The sequence below is a fragment of the Rhinolophus ferrumequinum genome, chromosome 6 (genome assembly GCF_004115265.2).
Source record: "Rhinolophus ferrumequinum isolate MPI-CBG mRhiFer1 chromosome 6, mRhiFer1_v1.p, whole genome shotgun sequence".
Lineage (NCBI taxonomy): Eukaryota > Metazoa > Chordata > Mammalia > Chiroptera > Rhinolophidae > Rhinolophus > Rhinolophus ferrumequinum.
Window position 1 is genome coordinate 63,205,507 of NC_046289.1, and position 21,318 is coordinate 63,226,824.

Genomic DNA, 21,318 nt, shown 5'->3' on the forward strand with positions numbered 1-21,318 from the left:
CTGTAGAAGAAAAATGGTTAGCTTTTTAAGAAGATGCTAAGTGAAATAAGTCATATGGAGAAAGACAAATACCATATGATCTCATTTATATGTGGAATCTAAAGAACAGAATAAATGAGCAAGCTAAACAGAAATAGACTCAGAGATATACGGAAAAACCTGAGGGTTGCTAGATGGGAAGGGGGTGGGGGTGAGGGAGAAGGGGAAGAGATTAGACAGCATGAATTGGTAGCCACAATACTGACACGGGGATACGAAAGACATTTTGGGGAATATAATCAATAATGTTATAAAGATTTTGTAGGGTGTCCGATGGGCACTTGTCTTATTAGGGAGACCACTTCATGGACGGTGTAGATGTCTGACCACTGCACTGTACACCTGAAGCTGGAGATGAATAATATTGAATGTCAACCATAAATATATATACATAGTCACGGGATGTGGAGTACAGCATAGGGAATAGAGTCAATGGAATTATAACAGCTACTTATGATGTCAGAGGGGTAGAAGAATGGGGGAGAGGGTTATCACTTTGTGAAGTGTGTAAATGTCTATTACATTGTTTTTGTACACCTGAAACCAAAAAAAAAAAAAAGCTGATAACCTAGATATCAGATTTTTAAGACCAAGTTTCCAAAATAGCTGTTTCTAGAATAAACCATGAACAAGATTTATGTATATTGCTACTTGAGATTATGTATTTAACATATGCCAATTAAAACAACTACGGGGTATAAGAATAAAACATTGGCTTGCAGAGGTTGTGGCTGAATGCAGCTGTGGTCAGTATGCCCATGATTATGTAGGAAGCTATGATTGAACACCAATTTCAAAATATTATGAAAACAAGTCCAGACAGATACACTCGGTCATACTAAAAAGGTAATCAAATCTTTCATTGACTCTGTCGTCACTTTTCTTTTAATCAAGTGTGCAAAGAGTAGAAAAATTTGCAGTCTCCTCTTTCCAGCTTTGAAGAATGTGCTCTGGAATAATATGGGAAGAGGTGGGTACAGCTGAACTTGGTAAGCAACGTGCTTGAAATTCATGTGTTAGAGTTCTGATCACAACTTTTCCAATTTTGTTAACCATCCTGAAAGTATTTTATGAGGGTCTTGCTATTAATATCAACTAATTCCTGGGGAGCTGAGGAAAAAAACAATAAAGTGCACAAATATAAAACATGCAAATAAGAAGTGCAATCAAACATTCAATAAAACCTTCAAAGCCAGAACCTGCTCGACCACTGGGCCTTTACCTGATTTCCTCCTTCCCGGCTGCTTCCATGGCTTTCCAGTCTCTTCACAGGCTCCTGGCTCTCAAGCCAAGGACCCGTGCGATCTTTTCAAAACGCGAATAGGCCTCTTTCTAAGTTACCACCAGCACTTCATCACCTTCAAGTTTCTTGGAAATGGGAAGTCCCCTCCAGGTCCTTAAGGAGTGACAAATCGACTCTTGTTTTTCCTGTATTTCCAGGGCCAAACAAGTGTTTCTACCGGGATTTATTTCGCATACTGTTCTTCGTGATGACTGACGGATGAAGAACTGCTTTCATTAGGAACCGAAACTGTCTTTGCAGCCCAGGGGGCGTGTACGCAGAGACCTACAGGATGAAAACTCAAGAGCGTGAGAATCGAGATGGCCTGCCGGATTTGGGCTAAGCTTCTACGGGTCTATCTCAGTGACAGTATGCCATATATATTTAAAACTGGTACACTTTCTCCCCGTTTTTAGTTTTGAGTGGAAAGGGTCGACGGGTCTTTGCTGGAGGTTTATGTACTCTGGCCAAACTACTGTAGCATCATGTTTTTCAGGGCTAGAAGGGGCTTTTTAAAGAGGTTATCTATTACACCATCCAGTTTAGCAATCGCTTATACTGCACCACCACCAAATTTCATTCTTTTCTTAAATACCTCCGGAAACCGAGAACTCACTACCAGACGCCAAACAAACAGGCAGCCAGACTACGGATTTCCCAGACTTTCAGTCCCGAAGTCTGACTTTGACTTGGAAGGGATGTAAAGGACTGGAGCGAAAGGCGGGAAGAGAGAGCCAAACACTACATACTCGTCGGTGCTTGCCTCGTCCCCAAACCCTTTTAGGGCTGGGAGAGAGTAGAGCCGACAGAGGCGGAGGTGGCTTTTGGCGATCATCCTAACTCTCCAAGGTGACCAGGTTATGACGAGATGACGCCTGCGCAGTATGTCTAAAGCCTCACATCAAGCAGTGACGTCTATCGGAAGGAGGGGCCGCTGAGTCGCAAAACAAACGAGCCTCGCGAGGTTTCGAGGACCCGGATGATCCGGCCCCCCCAGAGCAGAGCCGGAAGAGGGCGGGACGAACCGGAAGAAGGTGAAATGCTGTCGGTAGGCACTCCATGGCTGTGAAGATGGCGGCGGCTGCGTGGCTTCAGGTGCTGCCTGTTATTCTTCTTCTTCTGGGGGCTCATCCGTCCCCATTGCCGCTTTCCGGTGTAGGACCGGTACCCGTCGCTGCAGCCGACCGATCCAAGTGGCATATTCCAATACCGTCGGTGAGTGTTCCCGGAGCAACCGAGCTCAGAGGAGCAAGGGGTGGGGCTACGGCGGCCCAAGGGGTCCAGGAAGGTTCCGCAAAAGTCCGCTTCCAAAGGGGTGGGATCTCCGGGAGCGTCTGTGTTGCTGGTTAACAGGGACCCACCTCTATGAAGGCGAAAGCCTTGAAGTTCATGAGGGTAGATTAGCGGGAATGTCAGGGCAACTTCAGGAGCCGAGAGGAGTGGTGGAGCGGTTTCTTAGAAAAGTCAGAGAACTTTCAATTCCTGACTGAGACGTGTAAACTTGGTGTATACCCAGGTGGAGAGTGATTTCTCATTCAGTTGGAGTTTCACAGAATCCAATGACTCTGGGTTTCGTATGAGGGATATGTAAATAGGCGTCTTTCTTTTACTCTGCACTATTTTTGTTACTGGATAATTCTACTTAGGAAGTTGTATGATTTCGTTTGAACTTTGAAAAGATTATTCTAAGCTTTGCTGTGTGATTAGGAAGTCTAAGCATTTAAAAAATGTATTCGAATGCGAGCATGGCTAAAATGCAAAAAATAGTATTCTAAAATTGGTATGATAATAGGCTAGTCTTTCCTTTGGACAATTAACTAGAGCGGTTTACCCTTTCTGCTCCTCCCTTGCCCCCCTTTAAACTTCATCTGGGTAAGAGCTGTAGTCCTGGGAGCAGACAAACGTCAGATGAAGGCAGGAAATGCCGAAAAGCATTATTAGTCCTGTTAAAATCACGATGGCCTTTTTGTGTTTCATTCTGTTCTGCTCCCTGGTTGTTATGTCCAAATCTTATTTGAGCTTTTATATGGCAAGCATTAAAGCCTTTGTTCATTTGGTGAAGATCTTCAGGTTCTCAATTTTAGGTATTTACTTGTTACTAAAATGAGTTAAATCTAGCTATCTGCTCATAGAATAGTTTCTTTGAAGAAATGATAGATTATCCTGGACAGTGATTAGTGAGTGAAGGGGATGAACTGATTAAGGGGTATCTTCCATGAAGGTTTAAGTTAAATGGAGCCTTCTAGCAGCCTTCCTTCTAGAGTCCATGCCTCATGGCCTGTGGGGAAAAATGTATCAAGCTTCAATATCCTGCAGTTTGGATATGGTTGAATTTTACTAAAAGGAATGATATTGATGTCTTTTTTGTTAATAAAACTAACTCGAACACTTCATAAATTTAGGTTTTTATACCAAGTATATTCTGCCTTGGGAATTAAAGTGATCTGATGCTAATTCTCTTTCCTTTATCTTTGCAGGGGAAAAATTATTTTAGTTTTGGAAAGATCCTCTTCAAAAATACCACTATCTTTCTGAAATGTGAGTTTTTGCATTTCATGAAGTTTTTGTTTTGAGTTTTTGAGTAATCTTTAAACTTTTAAAATACCTGTTTTCTATTTCTGATGACTTACTCTGAAATTTAAGTCCTGAAATTTAATAGTCCATTACTAGGTCCTTTCACTGAATAATCTTCAGAATATTTACTTGTGTGTAAGTATACAGAATATTTATCTTGTAGTAAACACCCAAAAAACAAAATAATTATTCTGTATACTTACAGAATATACAGTTGACCGTTGAACAGTGAGGGATTTAGGAGTGCCGTCTCCCTGCACAGTGGAAAATCCACGTATAAACTTTGATGCCAACAAAACTTTAGTTGCCGCTCGGTATCTGCAGGGGATTGGTTCCAGGGAGCAGATACCCATATCCGTGGATGCTCAAGTCCCCTATATAAAATGGTATAGATCAGTGCATGCATTCTGCCCTCTGCATCCATGAACTCCTAACTGCTGATCGAAAACACTTACAGGTATTGAAAATCCCTGTATAAGTAGACCCGACACAGTTCATACCACGTTCAATGGTCAGCTGTATAGTTAGACAAATTACGTTGGTTGATTGCCTGCATGGTGTTTTAATCTTTTGCATTACAGAGCTACCACTGATTTTGCTTTTGTGTGCCTTTTAGATGTTTACTGAATACGTAGACCATTGGCTCTGAATGAATAGGTTCAGTAAATCTTTTATTTACAAAAGGAGTATTTTACCACTTGGATCTTTGCAAGAGGAAACTCAAAGATATTATCAGGAAATAGGGATTATATAGAACAAAACCAGTCGGTCCAGTGGAAAAACCACTGTATCTGAATCCAGAATATCCCATTGTGTATTAAAGAAAAGCTTCCTTTTATTTCTGAAACTAGCTTTACTTTAGGGAACAAATTATCATGGGCAGCTCCATTTCAAGATCAGGGATAAAAATCCAGGTCATCCATGTGGCTTCTATGCATATCTGTCTCCGTGAAAATGTAAAGTTGGAAGTTATAGTTGGATGATTTTATTCTTTTAATTATTTAGTAAGTTATTAAAAACTTACTGTGTGCCAGGCACTGTTTTAGATAGCAGGGAAGTGTTAGAAAAGGTCCCTTCTCTTACTGAGTTTATATTCTACTGGGGGTGAAGGGGGCAGGTACAATTTCTATGAAGAATATATTGTGTCCATGAAAATATAATCCCCTGACTAATGACTTGAACTTGATCTAAATCAAATCTACTCTGACACACTGGTCTTTCTTGTGAGGTAAGAGTAGCTTTTAGGGGTAGCAGTGTTTTGTCTTTTGGAATAGTCTCACAGCCTGTATGCTATTCTTTCTTTTTAGTAGGTAGTTTTTTCCTCATTTATATTTTGATCTAGTGGTGTTTTGCCAAGTTAGATAGGCTGCATATTTTGAATTGTCTACATTTCATTGTTTTTGGAGATTTGTGGCTCCTTAAAATTTACATTATCTTTTACTTCTGTGCTTTCTAATATTTACCTTGTCTCTAATTTTATTCTTTTGTGGGTATGTTATATAGCTTTCTAGAAAATTGACAGGACCATTTTCATTATCTCTTAAAGCCATCCATTTGAAGTTTTAAATGGTGTCTTTTAACATAAAAAGTATTTTTGTAGCCAAATTTCTCTGCAAATCTTCTGATTTGGGGAATTCTTACAGGCTTTTGTTTAATTAATCCCGTCTCTGTGTGGTTCTTCTGAATAGTTCATAGCAAGGTTGCAATATCCTTTTTATCATTCCCATAAATTCTATTGAACACATCAGATTTTTGTATGTTTTAATTGAGCCTGGTAAAAGTATGTCACTTAAAAATTAGTTTGAGAAAACTATTTAAAACAAAGAAAAGGGAAAGGTTATAACTTTAGCTGTGCTGCTTTTGTTAAGAACCAAAAGTAGGTTCCTAGATGCAGTAGTTTATTTTTGTCACATTTGCATAAAGTAGGTATCTCTAGTATATTTTCCTTTCAACAACTAGAATCAAAGAAACAGCAATACTGACTTCCCCGAGGTGAGACAGTTAATCAGTCATATTTACGCTGCTAGGTCTTCAGACTAATGCCTTGGTCTACTAGAATATTGTGTTCTCAATGTGTTTAATGAGTTACATGAGGCTTTTATGATTTCATGAAGTTTAATTGAGGTCTCTCTTAAGGTGGGTTTTGAAAAGAAACTAATACGCTTTTATTTTTGCATTTGCCACTATTCCTACCTTCCCTAGCCAGGTTTGCTTTTTGTTCATAGTTCTTTCTATCCAATCTTGGTACCTTTCAAGGTATAAGCCCTGAATTATTCCCTCAGTGGAACTATTTTGAATAATGCCTTGTGACATCCCTAATGTTATTCCTTATCTCTCCAACTAGAATGTAATCTTTTTAAAGTAATTTGCTCCCTCTCATTCTCGTCTTTGACCTAACACTCGTTTTTAGCATTGTATTAATATACTTAAGTGTTCTGCTCAATAAATATTGAATGGTAATATAATAGAAGACTGGTTTTATAGTTAGGACTGCTTTATCATTTCCAGGTTTTTCCCAACTTAGAACCAGAAATTTAGGTTAAAGCATAAAAATAGATACACATTTTAAAAGGTTAAAAACTGCTTAACTGTCGTTTCTTTCTGTGGATAACAATACTTAATCTTATCTGAAGAATGTCCAGTTCTTTTTCCGCATACTACTTCATTACCTTCTGTTCAGAGAAAAGGATGGTCTTTGAGTATCAAAGTACTAAATAAATGGGAAAGCAGGAAATAAATGGGATGTGGATTAACAGTTTAGGAAAAGTGCTTTGTTTGGGAATGATCTTTTATTTACAAAGATTCTTCTTTTATAGTTGATGGAGAATCTTGTGATGTATCTTTGAATATAACCTGGTATCTGAAAAGTGCTGATTGTTACAATGAAATCTACAGCTTCAAGGTAAGGAACATAAAATTACAGGACTTTCGAGATCATCAGGTCTCAACCCGATAGAGGAAGGAGTTTCATGTAGCTGTGGAGAAGTGCTGAAACTAGAATGCATGCTTCCCAATTTGCAGACCTACCGTACCAGCAATTCTCAAACTTTCTGGTCTCAGAATCCTGTTACATTCCTAAATATATTACAGACTCCAAAAAGCCTTTGTTCTTGTGGGTTACTATATTAGAAATTAAAACTGAGAAGATACAGAAATATGTATTAATTTTAAAATAGCAATAATAAACTCATTGCGTAGTAATATAGAAAATTTTAATGAAAGGTAACTTTTAGAAAAAACAGAAGAATGGTATTATTTTGTATTTTTGCAAATCTAATGTCTAGTACAGTAGAAGATAACTGGAATCTTATGTGTCCTTTACTCAGTGTATTGCAATAAAGTTATTTTGGTTGAAGTATATACACAGAATATGGCTTCACACAGATACGTAGTTGGAAAAGGGAATGGTATTTTAAAAATGTTTTCAGATAATTGTGGATATTCTTTCATTCTATACTAAAATGTAACAAGTGGAATTTCTTAAAGGTTAGTTGCAATGGGGAATCTGAAACCCTATCAGTGACCTTTTTTTTTTTTTTACTCAGTTATATAAAAATAAATTGGTGTGTCTTGCACTTTGAATGGTCTTTTACCCATGTTTGATTTTGTGACATCGTTGGTCACTTAGAAAATATTGGTTGGTTGAATTATATCAACTTTACTAGTATTAACTCATTTTACAATTAACTCAAAATTATATGTGTTAACATCACCCTTCAGTCTCATCAGAAACTCCTTAAGTATCGGAATCTGTTAAGCTCAGCGAGGCATATACAAGTTTTCCAAAATTCCAGTTTTTGCTTGAGAGCTCAAATTTTATTATCATTGGCAATGAATGCTGTCAGGTGTCTTCCTTGAATTGACAGCCTCCCTTTGCCCATTTTCAAGAAAATATCTCCCAAATAACCAAGTCCGAATAACTATCAGTCATTCTTTCAAGTAAATTAAAAAAGAGGACAGTTTAGCTTTAAGTCAGAACAGTCGCAAAGTACTTTATTTCGAGACAGTCATTTATCGTATTTTGCATACTTCCTATTTTGTCTCATAGAATACTAAAAAGGCATGTACTCAAGGGTCCAGATTTAATAACTTTAATAATTTTTACTGCTTCAAGAACATTCTTATGTAAAATTGGCTTATTTTTAACTGCAAGTTTGTGACTGAAGAATACAACAACTGCTAGACGCCACTGCCTTGGTTCCTGATAAGGGGCAGCCAGCCGTTTTCCCCATCATTATTTTTGCACAGTCAGTACAAGGCGAATAACATGCTGAGGATGGTTTAAGAATTGCCGTAGTATACTACTTAAGCATTGAACATTTATGGCTCCAAGGGTGATTTTTCAGGCCAGTTCCGTTCTGTTTCCACCCCTCTGTTTGCATCATTTCTTTTTTCAAAAAAATTTAAAATTACATTTCTCCTACTATTCTCAAGGTTTCTTTTCAAAGATAATCTGATTGGTCTTTAAAAACTGTGTAGCATTCAGTCAAACCTTTTAACCATTTGGAATTTCAGCCTAGTATTAGGGTTTAAATGATCTTTTTGTCGTGTTGGTAATTGTTTTTTGCATTTGTTATATAACATTGGGTAGGATTGATAGGAGGAGGACTAAAAGGACTGAAGAATTTAGAGAGAAATAATAATATCAACAGAATATGGTTGGAGATACTGTTTGGTGATCCTTTTCTCCTCATCACTAATTGAATTTACAGTTAAAGGCATCTATTTGAAACTTGTAATAAACTGGTCGAGAACTTAACAGATCCAGTCTTCATAGGTAGTACAAGTTAAGAATGTAAAAGTTATTTTGGATTACCACAGGACAAAATTATGGAAATGAGAGGCAAATAGAGATGTGAAATTGGAGCTCGGAAAAAAGGGCAAGATTAGGCTTGTTAGAGATCGGAGAAATATACACAGAACTGATGGAGGAAGCCATAAAAATAATGAGTTTTTGCAGAGTATCAACAGTTGGCTCAATAATTTTGTGTTCTGTCTTAGCTTGTGAGCACACAAGTATATCTTTTTGTTGGTGTTATTAATTTAGTCAAGTAACTCTTGTAAATATATCTTCTTGTGATAAAACCCTTTAGAATCTGACAGTTTTCCAGTCTTGTTAGAATTTTTAGAAGAACTACCCTTTGTGAGCTATAGACTGGAATTCTGTACTTTTGAGTTTAATATTGTTAGAGTTTTGCATACTATTATATAGAGTCTGTCTGGTGCTGTTAATTTTTAAAATAGTAAACACAAAACTGTATTTGTAGTATAGGCAATCGATATGTTCTAAATATCTTACTTGTGAAAGATAAGTTAAATACTTTGTATTTTCTCTATTTCTTCAGTCAGAAGAAGTGGAGACATATCTGGAAAATCTTAGGGAAAAAAAAGGTTTGTCTGGGAAATATCAAACGTCATCAAAGTTGTTCCAGAACTGCAGTGAACTCTTTAAGACACAGGTAATGTTTGATGGTGGATGGAGGGAAATAGAAGAGGCGAAACATGTAATGCTTGTCTTTTTGGTGATATTTATTTCCCACTCCTCAATTCTTGCTTCTGACTGAAATAAGTTAGAAGCATGTCTGATAGGTGCATAGCCAGCCACTTACATATTCATCTCATTAAAGAGGTTGTGCTTTTTTTGTGTGTGTAAAAAGCAAGCCCCCAATTTTTTTTTATTGTAAATATACATAACATAAAGTATACTATTATGACCGTTTTTAGATATGCCATTTAGTGACATTAAGTACATTCACATTGTTGTGCAACTGTCACCACTAACCATTTCCAGAACTTTTTACTCATTCCAAAGGCACATTTCATAACCATTAAACAGTAACTTCCACCCCCAACTCCCTCCCCCGCCCCCCCACACACATCCCTGGTAACAGTTATGCTGCTTTCTGTCTCCATAAATTTGACTCTTCTAGGTATCTCATAAAAGGAGAATCATACATTTGTTTGGCTTCCTTCACTTAGCAAAATGTTTTTAAGGTTCATCGAGTATATAGCACGTATCAGAATTTCATTCCTTTTTAAGTAAGGTTCTCCGTTGTTTTGTTTATCTATTCATCCATTCATGGACATTTGAAACCTCCAATTTTTAATTCCTTTGTCATCTCATTTAATTGATACGTCCCCAGAAAAATCAGCATTTTTAGATTTTACTGCTACAGACCTGAAATCAAAGGGTTGAATTTCACACATATTTTAAAATTCTCTTTTCTTAGAAATAGGATCTGACACCAATTTTTGAAAGAAAAATTGTATGTTTTATAGGTGTTGAAAATAGTTATTGTAACTATAGCCTTTGTCTTTACTGCATTTAAATATTGCTTCAGAATATTTAGCAAATTGCTTTGAAGAGGCTAGGAGTTCACAGAAAGCTAGGTTTTTTGCCTAGTTGCTAGAAGTAAAGTTTATTGATAAGTCTTTAATAGTAATTGAAAAACAAATGAAATAATTGATGGTTGAACTATAAGGATTCAGTTCTTGTCATAGCTTAGGTTTTACGGACTTGGAGGGAAAAGAAAGTATCTTTTAAATGGCAGAAAAGGAAATTTAGGAACAATGTGATGTTGAGTAGGGGTTTTTCTGTTGGTTCTCCAAATTTAACCACCAGGCTCAGAGGCTTGGTTGGCCTTTCTTGGATTTGATTAGGAAAGCTACCTGTTGTATGCTGTTGTCCAAGGTTAGATCTGCTACAGTCTTTCCAGGGTCTTGTTCTCTCCCCCTATTGGTAAGGGTCCCTCTCCAATCTAATGTAACAGAGTTGAAATACATGCTCTAATTACTCAGAAGGAGAATGCCTCATCTGCTGATGACTGGGAAGGTGAATGTTACAGTTAGTGTAGGGTTTTTATAGGTATTGAGTGTGTGGTGATCGGAGCAGTGGACCCAAGAGTTAAGAATCTTAGGTTCAAATGCCATTTCTACATAAAGCTTTATAGCTTTGAGCCACATTTTCCTCACCTGTAGAACAAGAGGGAACTATAAGATATCTTTCATGTAAGGTTTCATCATTCTGACATCTATAATTCTTATGGAAGAATTGAGTGGTCAGTTTGCTTTGGTAGTATTTTTAGTTCCCATCAGGGTTTTACTCACTTTTTTTGTTGTTGGAAATCTTTTGTCTGTTATTACCGTGTTATTGTATTTACTCTTAAAATGTGTTTTGCTTAACCATTTCTGTGGATTTTGAGCTACATTTTTCTTTCACTATTATATATCTTTTAATTTTTTATATTTCTTTCATAGAGCTTTTCTGGGGATTTTGTGCATCGATTGCCTCTATTAGGAGAAAAACAGGAGGTAATTATTTTCCTTGTTAAATATTTCTGATAGTAAAGTAAAAATTCTGAATTAATTTTCTTTTCTTTTTTTTTAATGTTCAAAGGCTAAGGACAATGGAACAAATCTTACATTTACTGGAGAAAAAATTGTAAGTGTAGGGAATTTGGGGCATTGAACACATATTTCAGTTTTCTTATGTTTGTGTGTTTTGAATTATCTTGGTATGCTAACACTTAAAAAGAAACTTAAGAATGGAAAGTAACACCAAAATGTTAATAATGGTTTCCCTGGATGGTATTATGAGTTATTTTTACTTTCTTCTTTATGTTTTCTGTATTTTCCATATTTGCTTACTCATTCTGTATTGTTTTTGTAATTTTCACGCCATAAATATGTTCACCTAAAAATAAAAAGCCAAGATGAGAGGCAAAAGCATTTATGTGAGTTCCAGAAAGAATTGCAGTTCTGAGAAGCACAGATTCAGGCAGAAACCCAAATAGTCCTCCTATGAGGAGGTGAAGGCAAGGAGCATGTATGAGAAAAGGAAGGGGGGAAATTACATGAATAGAAGAGAAAAGGAGGAATTTCTATTGATGGTAATAAGTCAAGGAATGTCTATAGATGCAAATAAGCTAAAATATTCTTTAGCTGTACATGGTGTTGCTAATTGTAAAGAATGTCTTTAATTTTCAGTCTGATAGTCTGGCTGTCTGCTTTTCTGCTAGCTTTGCAATCAGTTGTTTAGAATACAGTGTTATTTCGGCCCATTCCAAAGATTGGAGGAGTAAGACGGGTAAGGCACCTTCTCTGGGGTAGCAGTTCCAACTGCATTTTGAAGTGGCTCCGGTTATTTTTCTCAAATATTACTTACAAATAGGAAGAAACTTTTAAGAAAGAACCTTAAATTCCATCTAAAATTATCTTGTAATAGAGTATAACTGGAAGAGATTTTGGAAAATTGAAATAAGATTTGAAGACTATAAATATGCCTTAAATTTTCACAGTTCACTTTCTAATTCACAATAACTTAATTTCTCAAATTTTTGTCAGTTAAAAATACAGAGGAAATAAGATAGCTATACATGTTGAGTCATGCTTTTTACAAAACTGATTAAAAGTTTTTAATTTTATAACAACTTTATTAAGACATAATATGCATACCTGGAAATTTACCCATTTAAAACATACACTTCAGTTATTGTTAGTAGATTCACAAGTTGTGCAACCACCAGTTGCTGCCTAATTCCAGAATGTCATCATCTCCCCAAAAGTAACGGCATAGCTGTTAGCAGTCACTCCTCATTCCATCCTTTCCCCAGTCCTAGGCAACCACTGTTCTTTCTGTCTCTACGGATTTGCCTATTCTGTTCATTTCATCTAAACGGAGTCATGCAGTTTTGTGGCCTGATGTCTGGCATCTTTTCACAATTTAAAATTCTGCCTTAGCTTTTACTTCGTGTGCAGAACCTTAAGATCAGCCAGAGGAGTGTGGTTAGGGCCTGCTCAGGTGTCTCTTGGACGTATGTGCACAGTCTAGCACATACATACATGCACAGCCTGCATGTACTCCTGGCCTTCTGGATTTCCAGGAATATTTTGGAGCTTTTTAAAATCCCAGTGGACATCTCAGTTCCAGTTTTTCCTTTGAAGTTTTTAGTCAGCCTCTCGATAGCCCCACCTAGTAGCATTGGCTCAGGCAGCTGGGACCTTTCTCAATTGCTGAGGGTTTTTGAGAGTGCCTTGAGGGCAGCGTCCTTCCCACTGAATGAGTTCTGAGTCAGGTCATATAAAAGATAAGCCCTGGGAATGGAGCTTTTCAGCACCTGCCAGGTAGGTAGCTCTGGCAATTGGTCTTTAGGGGACCTCCAAACTTGTTTTTTCCAGTGGTTGCCAAACTGCTGTTTTTCACAGCCGTTATAGTTGTGAGTGCTTTGGTTTCTAGGAGCTTGGACCGGGCCTGGGATGATTGAGGTGAACAAAAATACCCTAAGCTGGCGTTTCTTACCAAGATTTAGCTGGTTTTATTGAGGAAACGCTTACAGGATTGTTGCAAGTCTTTAGTTAATTCTGAGAGTTCCAAAAAAATTGATTTTGATAGTTTTTGCCCATGTTCTTACTGCTTTTATGGATGAGGGTATTTTCAGAGGTCCTTATTTTGCCATTTTGGAAGTGTCCTCACTTTCCCTGACCTAATTAGGTCACTTTCCCTGACCTAATTATAGTTGTACAGAATTTTAATCTAAAAATGATTTATGCATCGCAGACTTCATTACTTAAATGAAGTCTGTATATATTTCTGTATATATATACATACTGAAGCTAGTATGTATATATTTACTATAAAGATTTTAGAAAATATACATAAATGAAAAAAAGAAAATGTATCACAGAAACTATAAATATATTCTAGTCTTTTGTCTTCTGCATTTTATATTTATTTAAAAATGGGAATCTTACAACATGTATTGCAATTTTTTTAGCTTAGCAATATAATATGGACAGCTTTCCAGTTCAGTAAACATTGGATGGCATCATTATTTAAATGACTGCATAATATTTTATTGTTTGAATGCACTGCAATATGTTAACAAATTATCTATTATTGGACATTTATGTTTCATTATCTTTCAATTTTGAACAGTGTTGTAGTCAACATTTGTGTAGATATATTTGTTTTTAGATCTTTATTTCTGGTTTCAAAACAATTCCATGTTGGTGAACATTTTGCATCTACAACTTAAAAGTAAAAATCCGTTGTAATTTCATTTGTGTGATTACGCAGAACACATGCATATTAACCCAAGGAGATATTTTAGGTGTTGCTGTATAATTTTTCTTTTCACTTAACAAATTAGTACATTGAGCACTACTTCACCTTTTTTATGGCTGTGTACTATTTGATTTTACCGTGATTTGTATAATTAGCTCCTAGTTGACATGCACTGGGTTTCCAGATTTTTACTGTTATACATAAGGTCACATTCATAATGTCTAGTTATATCTTTGTGCACAGCTATAATATTTTCTTTAGCCTAAATTCCTAGAGGTGGAAATGCTGGGTCCAAGTATATGCGTGATTTTTAAGTTCTTTTTTTATGTTTTGCCGAAGTGCTCTGAAGAACAGTTAAAGCAATTTATGGTCCCAAGAAAATAAGATTGAGTTTCTCTCTTTCCTCACAAAGAATATTCTGATTTAAAGCATTTTATGCAGTTGGTCTGGATAAATTGTTGTAGATTGTATTTTTTGTTGTAAATTGTGTTTTTAAAAAGTTATTGTTGAAGCTGAACATTCTTTTATATGCGTATTGGCTGTTTGTAGTTGTGCTTTGTTCGGTGGTCTTCTCGCATGGCATGCTTTTCAGTTCTACTCAAGGCTTGAGTCCTGTTCCTAGTGATTAAAGGTGGCTGAAAGATGACCTTGTTGAATATCGCAAGTAATATTTAGAAATATTTAGTCAGATTATAGTCAAAAGAAGTCAAAGAATTATCTGTCCTTTGATTATTCTTCCTAAAAATTGAGCCTAGAGGAATACTTCATAATCCTATTTAAAGAATACTCACAAGTTTAGTATCTCTACCCCTTTTTATAAAAACTCTGATAGAACTTTTTTAGAAAAAAGGGCCTCTTCTTGTCCCTTCTCCTAAGAAAAGATATAGTATTTTGATTAACTCAGTTTTCTAGTTTGATTTAAGCGATAATGAAATATATTTACCGTTATGTTGTTTTTAAGTTAGTAGATTTTTTAGAGCAGTTTTAGGTTCACAACAAAATTAAGCAAAACGCAAAGTTCCCACATACCCCTTCACAAATGCACACTGACTCCCCCACCATCACCATTTTGCACCAGTGTGGTACACTTGTTACAATCGATGAACCAATATTGACACGTCATTATCAGCTGAAGTCCATGGTTTACATTAGGGTTAGTTCTTTGTGTTGTATATTGTTTGGGTTTTAACATATGTGTAACGACAGATATACACCGTTACCATGTCATACAGAATGGTTTCACTGCCCTGAAAATCCTCTGTGCTCTGCCTGTTCATCCCTCCCTTCCCTCAAGCCCCTGGCCATCGCTATCTTTTTACTGTCTCCATAGTTTTGCATTTTCCAGAATGTCATATTATTGGAATCATAATATATATAGTCTTTTCAGATTTGTTTTCACTTAGTGATATGGATTTAAGGTTTCTCCATGCCTTCTCGTGGCTTGATAACTCATTTTTTTTTAGTGCTGAGTAATATTCCATTGTCTGGATATACCACAGTTTGTTTATCCATTCACCTACTGAAGACACCTATTGAAGGAGCTAATAATAGTACATATCTGCTAGGGTTATTGTGAGGATTAAAGAATATAATAAATGTTACATACTTAGCAGAGTGTCTGGTATATGAATGTTACTTTTACAGGGTCCAAATATCTATAATTCCAAAGCTAAATATAAACTGTCAGTTCTTGGAATAGGAGAATTAATCATCTCTTTTGAAATTTGTAAGAGTAGTTTTAAGATACATGAAATTAATAGCAGAGCAGCTTATTCCACCAAAGCTTTATTGGTTAATGAAAAAGTAAGTTCAGGAGAGATTCAGTTAATTATGGGTCAGTAGGATGTGATGTACCTATAACTTTGAAGCTCTAAAGTTTTTATACAAACTGCTTCTGAGTTTTTCAGAGACCATCAGACAGAGATAAATGTGTGATTCTACATGACATTTACGTTCTTAAGTTACTAAGATAACTTAGTAAATGTATAGCTGAAGAATCATTTAATCTGCTCTGTTTGATACTTTCGGTTCATGTCATGGACTATTAAGTTTTGAGCTCTTTGTTTAGCCTTTTCTTGGGTTGTAGGATAATTTGCACATTTGAGAAAAGCTGTGCCTCCACAGGAAAATGCATAAAGGTGCAAAATCTATTACCTATGTTAAGTTTCAAGGATCAATGAAGCTTAACGTAGACTTTTATGGTTAGAAGTTTTTTTTAAGACCAGAAGGTGATAAATTTCAAGTCTACGTACAATACCTCCTTTCACACACGAGGAAGAAGCCAATCGTTTTCTTTGTTCATCTCCTTTATCTTCGTGTCTTAGTCTTGTGTTTGTGAAGTTACATGGTCCATCTAGCATGTATGGCAACAAATCCTTTGAAGGCTTTTTGCTAGGGGTATGCACATGAAATGGCCTCGGAACAGATTCTTCCCAAGTAACCAGTTCTATAAATACTATGGAGACTGTTAACTCCACTTCCTTGACTTTTCAGGACAGTTGTGACTCTTCCTTGCCACATACACCAGCCAAGATTAAATGTGAGACCTTGTCAACAAATTCTGATAGTCTTAGAAAGGGCATTGAGCAAAGGGAATTAGATTCAGGAAGTGGTATTTATAATTGACTGGTGTCATCATGAATGTTATTTTTTTTTTAGGTGATTTAAATAATGTTTGTTTGGGATATCTATGTAAAATATAGCCTAGTATCCTAGCATGGCCTAGTTAAACAGATTCGTTTAGTGATTTTAGTTGATGTTTTCCTTGTAGAAAAATGTGTAAGTTAAACTTGAGTTTTGTGTATAACAAGATATAAGATGTCCTACCTTTTAGTAATTTATAATCTAACCTACTTTTTTGTATATACAACAGGCCTGTTTGTTTGCTGTGCCTACTATTTAATGAATGAAAGTGAAGGACTTAACCCTATTTCTGGGTACATTCTGAAACAGAATTTTCATACTGTATTAACTTTTGTTCTTGAAACCTGAAGATTTAATGCTTTTTTTCTCTCCAGACAATGCATGATCCATTGAAAACTTGGCAAGATGCCCCATACATTTTTATTGTACATATTGGCATTTCATCCTCAAAGGAATCATCAAAAGAAAATTCACTAAGTAATCTTTTCACTAGTAAGTACATTTCATTTCTTTTTACCACTTGTATTATCTAGTTGTGTCATGCATGTTGTATTATCTAGTTGTGTCATGCATGGTGGGTCATGTGTAATTGCTTTAAGGAAGGGAATAATTAACTAAGAACCTTGTGAAGTAGAGAAATTGAGGGAGAGAAATTAACGGTTTTCTGTACTCGATATGTATCAGTCTTAGGTACTTCATATGTGCTTTCCTTTTATATTTGATAGATTCTAGATTTCATTTTCCTTCATTTGATCCTCCTGCTTTTTAAATTTTTAATTAGTGTCATGTTCTCAGTATTCTAAACTAGACTTGTCAGAACTTGGTTACCAAGTCAAAACCTGAAAAATTTTAAAAGTAATCAACTTTGGTAATTTTTTAATGTCTCACTATTTTTTCTTTTGAAATTTATTTTTGAATTACAGTTGACATACGAAATTATACTGTTACTGTGTTTTACATCTGAAACTAATACAATGTTGTATGGCAACTGTCTCAATTTTTCTTGGTGTCCTATGGCAACTGTCTCAATTTTTCTTGGTGTCCTTTCGACTCTTGCTGACCAGTTCATGGAGTCATCATCTCTTACCTAGAATGGTGCAGTAGCTTACTAACTGGCCTTATTTCTTGTAATTTTTGTTTTGTTTCTTCCTTCTCTTCAGTTCCCTTTTCCTCCTCTGCTTTCTCAAGTAGAGTATTGAATAGAAGCAATAGTGGCTATACTTACTTTGCTCCTGATTTTAGTGGCATTATTGACACATTTCGCTGTGAATCATGATGCTTACTATAAGTTTTTCAAAATATTTTTTATTTGGTTAAGGATGTTCCTGTCTATTCCTGTTTTACTAAGTGTATTTTTCTTTTTTTAGTATTAAGAATGGATGCTATTTGATCAAATGCATTGATTGTATTGATTAAAAAATGATCATTTAATCAATTAATATGTTTTAATGTTAATGTAATGCATTATATTAACTGGTTTTCTAATGTTAAACCATTCTTGAATTTCTGAGATGTCATTATTTGGTCTTGATTCTCTCTCTCTCTCTCTCTCTCTCACACACACACACACACACACACACACACAAATACATAGTTGGATTCTATTTTCTAGAATTCTGTTTAGAATTTTTTGTCTATATTCAAAGTAAGATTGGCCTATAATTTTTTTCTTCATACTGTCTTTTGTGGGTTTTGGCATCCAGGTTATGCTAGTTTCTCCAATGAATTGGAAACTGTTACCTGTTTTTATATTCTGTGGAACAGTTTTTATTAAGGCTAGGATTTTCAATTATTTAAATGTTTGGTAGAACTCATGGTAGTGTTTCTGCCTGACTTCTTTTTCTCCATGTAGATTTTAAACAATTGATTAATTTTCTTTTAATAGTAGTAAGTTATTTTATTTTTCGTTTTTCTATTTTTTCTTGAATCACGTTTCTTGTTTTGAGAAATTGTTCATTTAAGATTTCAGATTTATTGGCATTAATGTTATTAATGGTATTTCTTTACAAAAAATCTGTATCTGGTGGCCTTTTTTATTTTTAATATTGCTTTGTGCTTTCTCTGTTTAACTTTTTAAATCTTTCTATAATTTTATTTTACTATATTTTCATCCCAGTGAACCAGCTTTTGGTTTTCATAATTTTCCCAACTATTTCTGTGTCGTCTATTTCATTAATTTCTACTTTAACTTTATTTCTTTCATTTGACTTAATTTTAAACTTTGGTTTTTTGTGAATTCTTGTGTTGAATGTTTAATTCCCAATCCAGAATGAGTCTTATGCTCTGTAGTACTATGGGATATTGCAGATCTAGGCAAACCAGCAGGTGGCCTGGCACAGTTTCTGGACCTAAGACTTATGTGTCTCCTCCTTTATCTCTAGGCCCACAGCTTTCTAATGAGTAATAGCCTCAAGGAATAGTTGCCAGTGTTAATTTCCAACCTTCTTTCTTTATAAAGGATGGAGGAGAAGCCCTGCTTCATTCCACTTCAGCCTCTTCATGCATCACAATCTGGTTCTGGTCCCTCTTTTTCTTAGAATCCTATTAGTTTCATTGATTTCTCAGGAACTGTACTCTCAACTACCATAGCCTGCTTTTGAGCCCAGAGTCCACATGACCATGGATTCAGTATCATGCATGGTTCTGAGTTATGCTCAGTTTTGTATTTGGAGATATTTACCTTATTTTTTAGCTTATGTCCTTTTTGTTTTATCTACCTGTTGTTTGGAGCTAAGAAGAAGATACTTTAAGGCATAGACTAAATGGCACTATGTGTAAATCCTAGAATTTTCTCTCTAAAACAGTTTTACCATTTTTTTCCCCTACATTAAAACCTTTGAATTCTCCCTATTGCCTATAAAATATCCACAGTCTGCAGGAAGGCTTATAAAACTACAACTTGTCCCAGTTTACCTTGCTGCCTTGTGTGAAAATGCTACGATGTACATGTAATCTGAGACTGTATTCTTTAAATATATCATGCATTTTCACACCTGTCTTGTTATTTCTTCTTCCTGGATGGCTTTTTATTTTGTCCTGGAAAAAACACACTCATTCTTCTGGTTCTGACTCAAGGACATTTCTCTGTGTTGCTTTTCAACTGCCTATTCCCTCTAGATGGTAATCTACTAGGATAGCAGAAAACATCTTACACATCTTACCATCTCCTATGTTTCCATAGTGTGTGTCACACAGTAAGTGCTCAGTTATATTTCAGCGTAGAGCAGGGATTAGCTAACTTTTTCTTACAGGGTCAGATAGTAAATGTTCTCTCTCCTACAACTACTCAACTCTGCCATTGTGGAATGCAGCCTTAGAAAATATGTAAATAAATGGATGTGGATGTTTTCTAATAAAACTTTATTTACAAAAAGTAGGTGGCCAGATTTGGTCCATGTGCTGTATTTTGCTGACCTCTGGCATAGAGTAAGCAAAGAATGTGGGAAATACTCAGTAATTATTTTATTTACTTATTAAATTAAGAAGGTATAGATTTAATAACCAGTTCTGCTATGAAATTTTTATGATTGCTATTATGTGGTGTTCTTTTGTTCCTAAAAGTATTAGACCCAATTTAACTTTTAATAATGGCATGTCCTTTTTGCCTGATAAACATTAGTGGGAAATTTTTGTTTACTAGTCAGTTATTAATCTGTCTCTGGAGCTAGAAATCACTTTTCAGGTAAATCAGTTTTTATTTATTAATCATATGTAAAATTTATCTAAATAGTTTTATCCATAACAATTTAAAAATAGTCATAGGTTTGCTTCCCTAAAGCAAATCTGTCTTTCAGATTCTTATTACTGTCACTTGTTCTGCTTCATTAAACGCTTTGTTATTATTAAGCACCTTCTAAAAATGATACATTAATGTAACAATGTCACATAAAATTGAAGTAGGTAAAATAATAAAGCAATAGGAAAAGGTAGATAAGGAAAGAGAGAAGACGCAGAGAGCATTGGAATGAAGGAATGAAGTCCTATACTTTTCAAAGCATATTAGTGATGTGTTGTAAGAAAAAGATATATGAAGTGTGTTTGGAATTTAGAGGAGATGGGGAAGTTCCAGTTTGGCAGCTCACAGAAGGCTTTGTGGAGGAAATGTATCCAGTCTAGTCTTTAATGTGAACAGAGGGCTTTTCCACTTAAGATACTGACTGGAGCAGAGGCATGGAGACCTATGCGGACACGGCATGAGCCATGACAACACTTCATGAATTTTAAAGTGCTCTACAAATGTAATATTCCCCAGGATTGAAATGGTTAAAAAAGTAAATGACCCACTGGAATTTTCATTAATTTTATCAAACAAATACCAGACGTTTTTGTTTATAATAATTTCTGCATCCTTTACATTAATTCTGAGGACTGTGTTTTTGGCAGTGACTGTTGAAGTGAAGGGTCCCTATGAATACCTCACACTTGAAGAATATCCATTGATGATTGTAAGTAAACTTATATTCTTTAACCTCAATATTAAATGAGTTTAGCTTGAAAGATTATCCGTGTTTCATGGCAATATTCTTTTGTGAAGAATTGTTCCTAAACAGTTTGGAAAATATTGCTTGTACTTCTGTATTTACTTTGTACTAGAATGTGACCTTGGGAGTGTCAGTGAACCTCTTCATACCTCATTTTCTCATCTGTAAAATGAAGAGGTTGATGACTTGTGGAATTTTAGAATTGCAGAGTTTCTCAAAGATTGTTTCACATCTCA

The 21,318-nt window shown here is 35.5% G+C and overlaps 2 protein-coding genes across 5 annotated transcripts in view; one reads left to right on the forward strand and one right to left on the reverse strand.

The window, feature by feature from the left end:
• The window catches only part of GANC (glucosidase alpha, neutral C), a 61,123-nt gene extending 58,925 nt beyond the window's left edge, over positions 1-2,198 (reverse strand). Inside the window, exon 1 of the mRNA XM_033109705.1 lies at positions 1,262-2,198. Within this exon, the coding sequence (XP_032965596.1) occupies positions 1,262-1,290 (29 nt within the window). The 5' untranslated portion in view covers positions 1,291-2,198. The remainder of the gene's footprint in view (positions 1-1,261) is intronic.
• Positions 2,199-2,320: 122 nt separating this feature from the next.
• Positions 2,321-21,318, forward strand: part of TMEM87A (transmembrane protein 87A) — a 35,664-nt gene continuing 16,666 nt past the window's right edge. For 2 of the 4 annotated variants that reach the window (XM_033109710.1, XM_033109711.1), the window contains exons 1-8: positions 2,321-2,536; positions 3,799-3,859; positions 6,712-6,797; positions 9,241-9,354; positions 11,153-11,206; positions 11,292-11,336; positions 16,976-17,093; positions 20,985-21,046. In XM_033109710.1, coding sequence (XP_032965601.1) covers positions 2,381-2,536; positions 3,799-3,859; positions 6,712-6,797; positions 9,241-9,354; positions 11,153-11,206; positions 11,292-11,336; positions 16,976-17,093; positions 20,985-21,046 — 696 coding nt within the window. In that variant the 5' untranslated portion in view covers positions 2,321-2,380. The remainder of the gene's footprint in view (positions 2,537-3,798; positions 3,860-6,711; positions 6,798-9,240; positions 9,355-11,152; positions 11,207-11,291; positions 11,337-16,975; positions 17,094-20,984; positions 21,047-21,318) is intronic. The other 2 variants (XM_033109708.1, XM_033109709.1) reach the window with 2 other exon arrangements.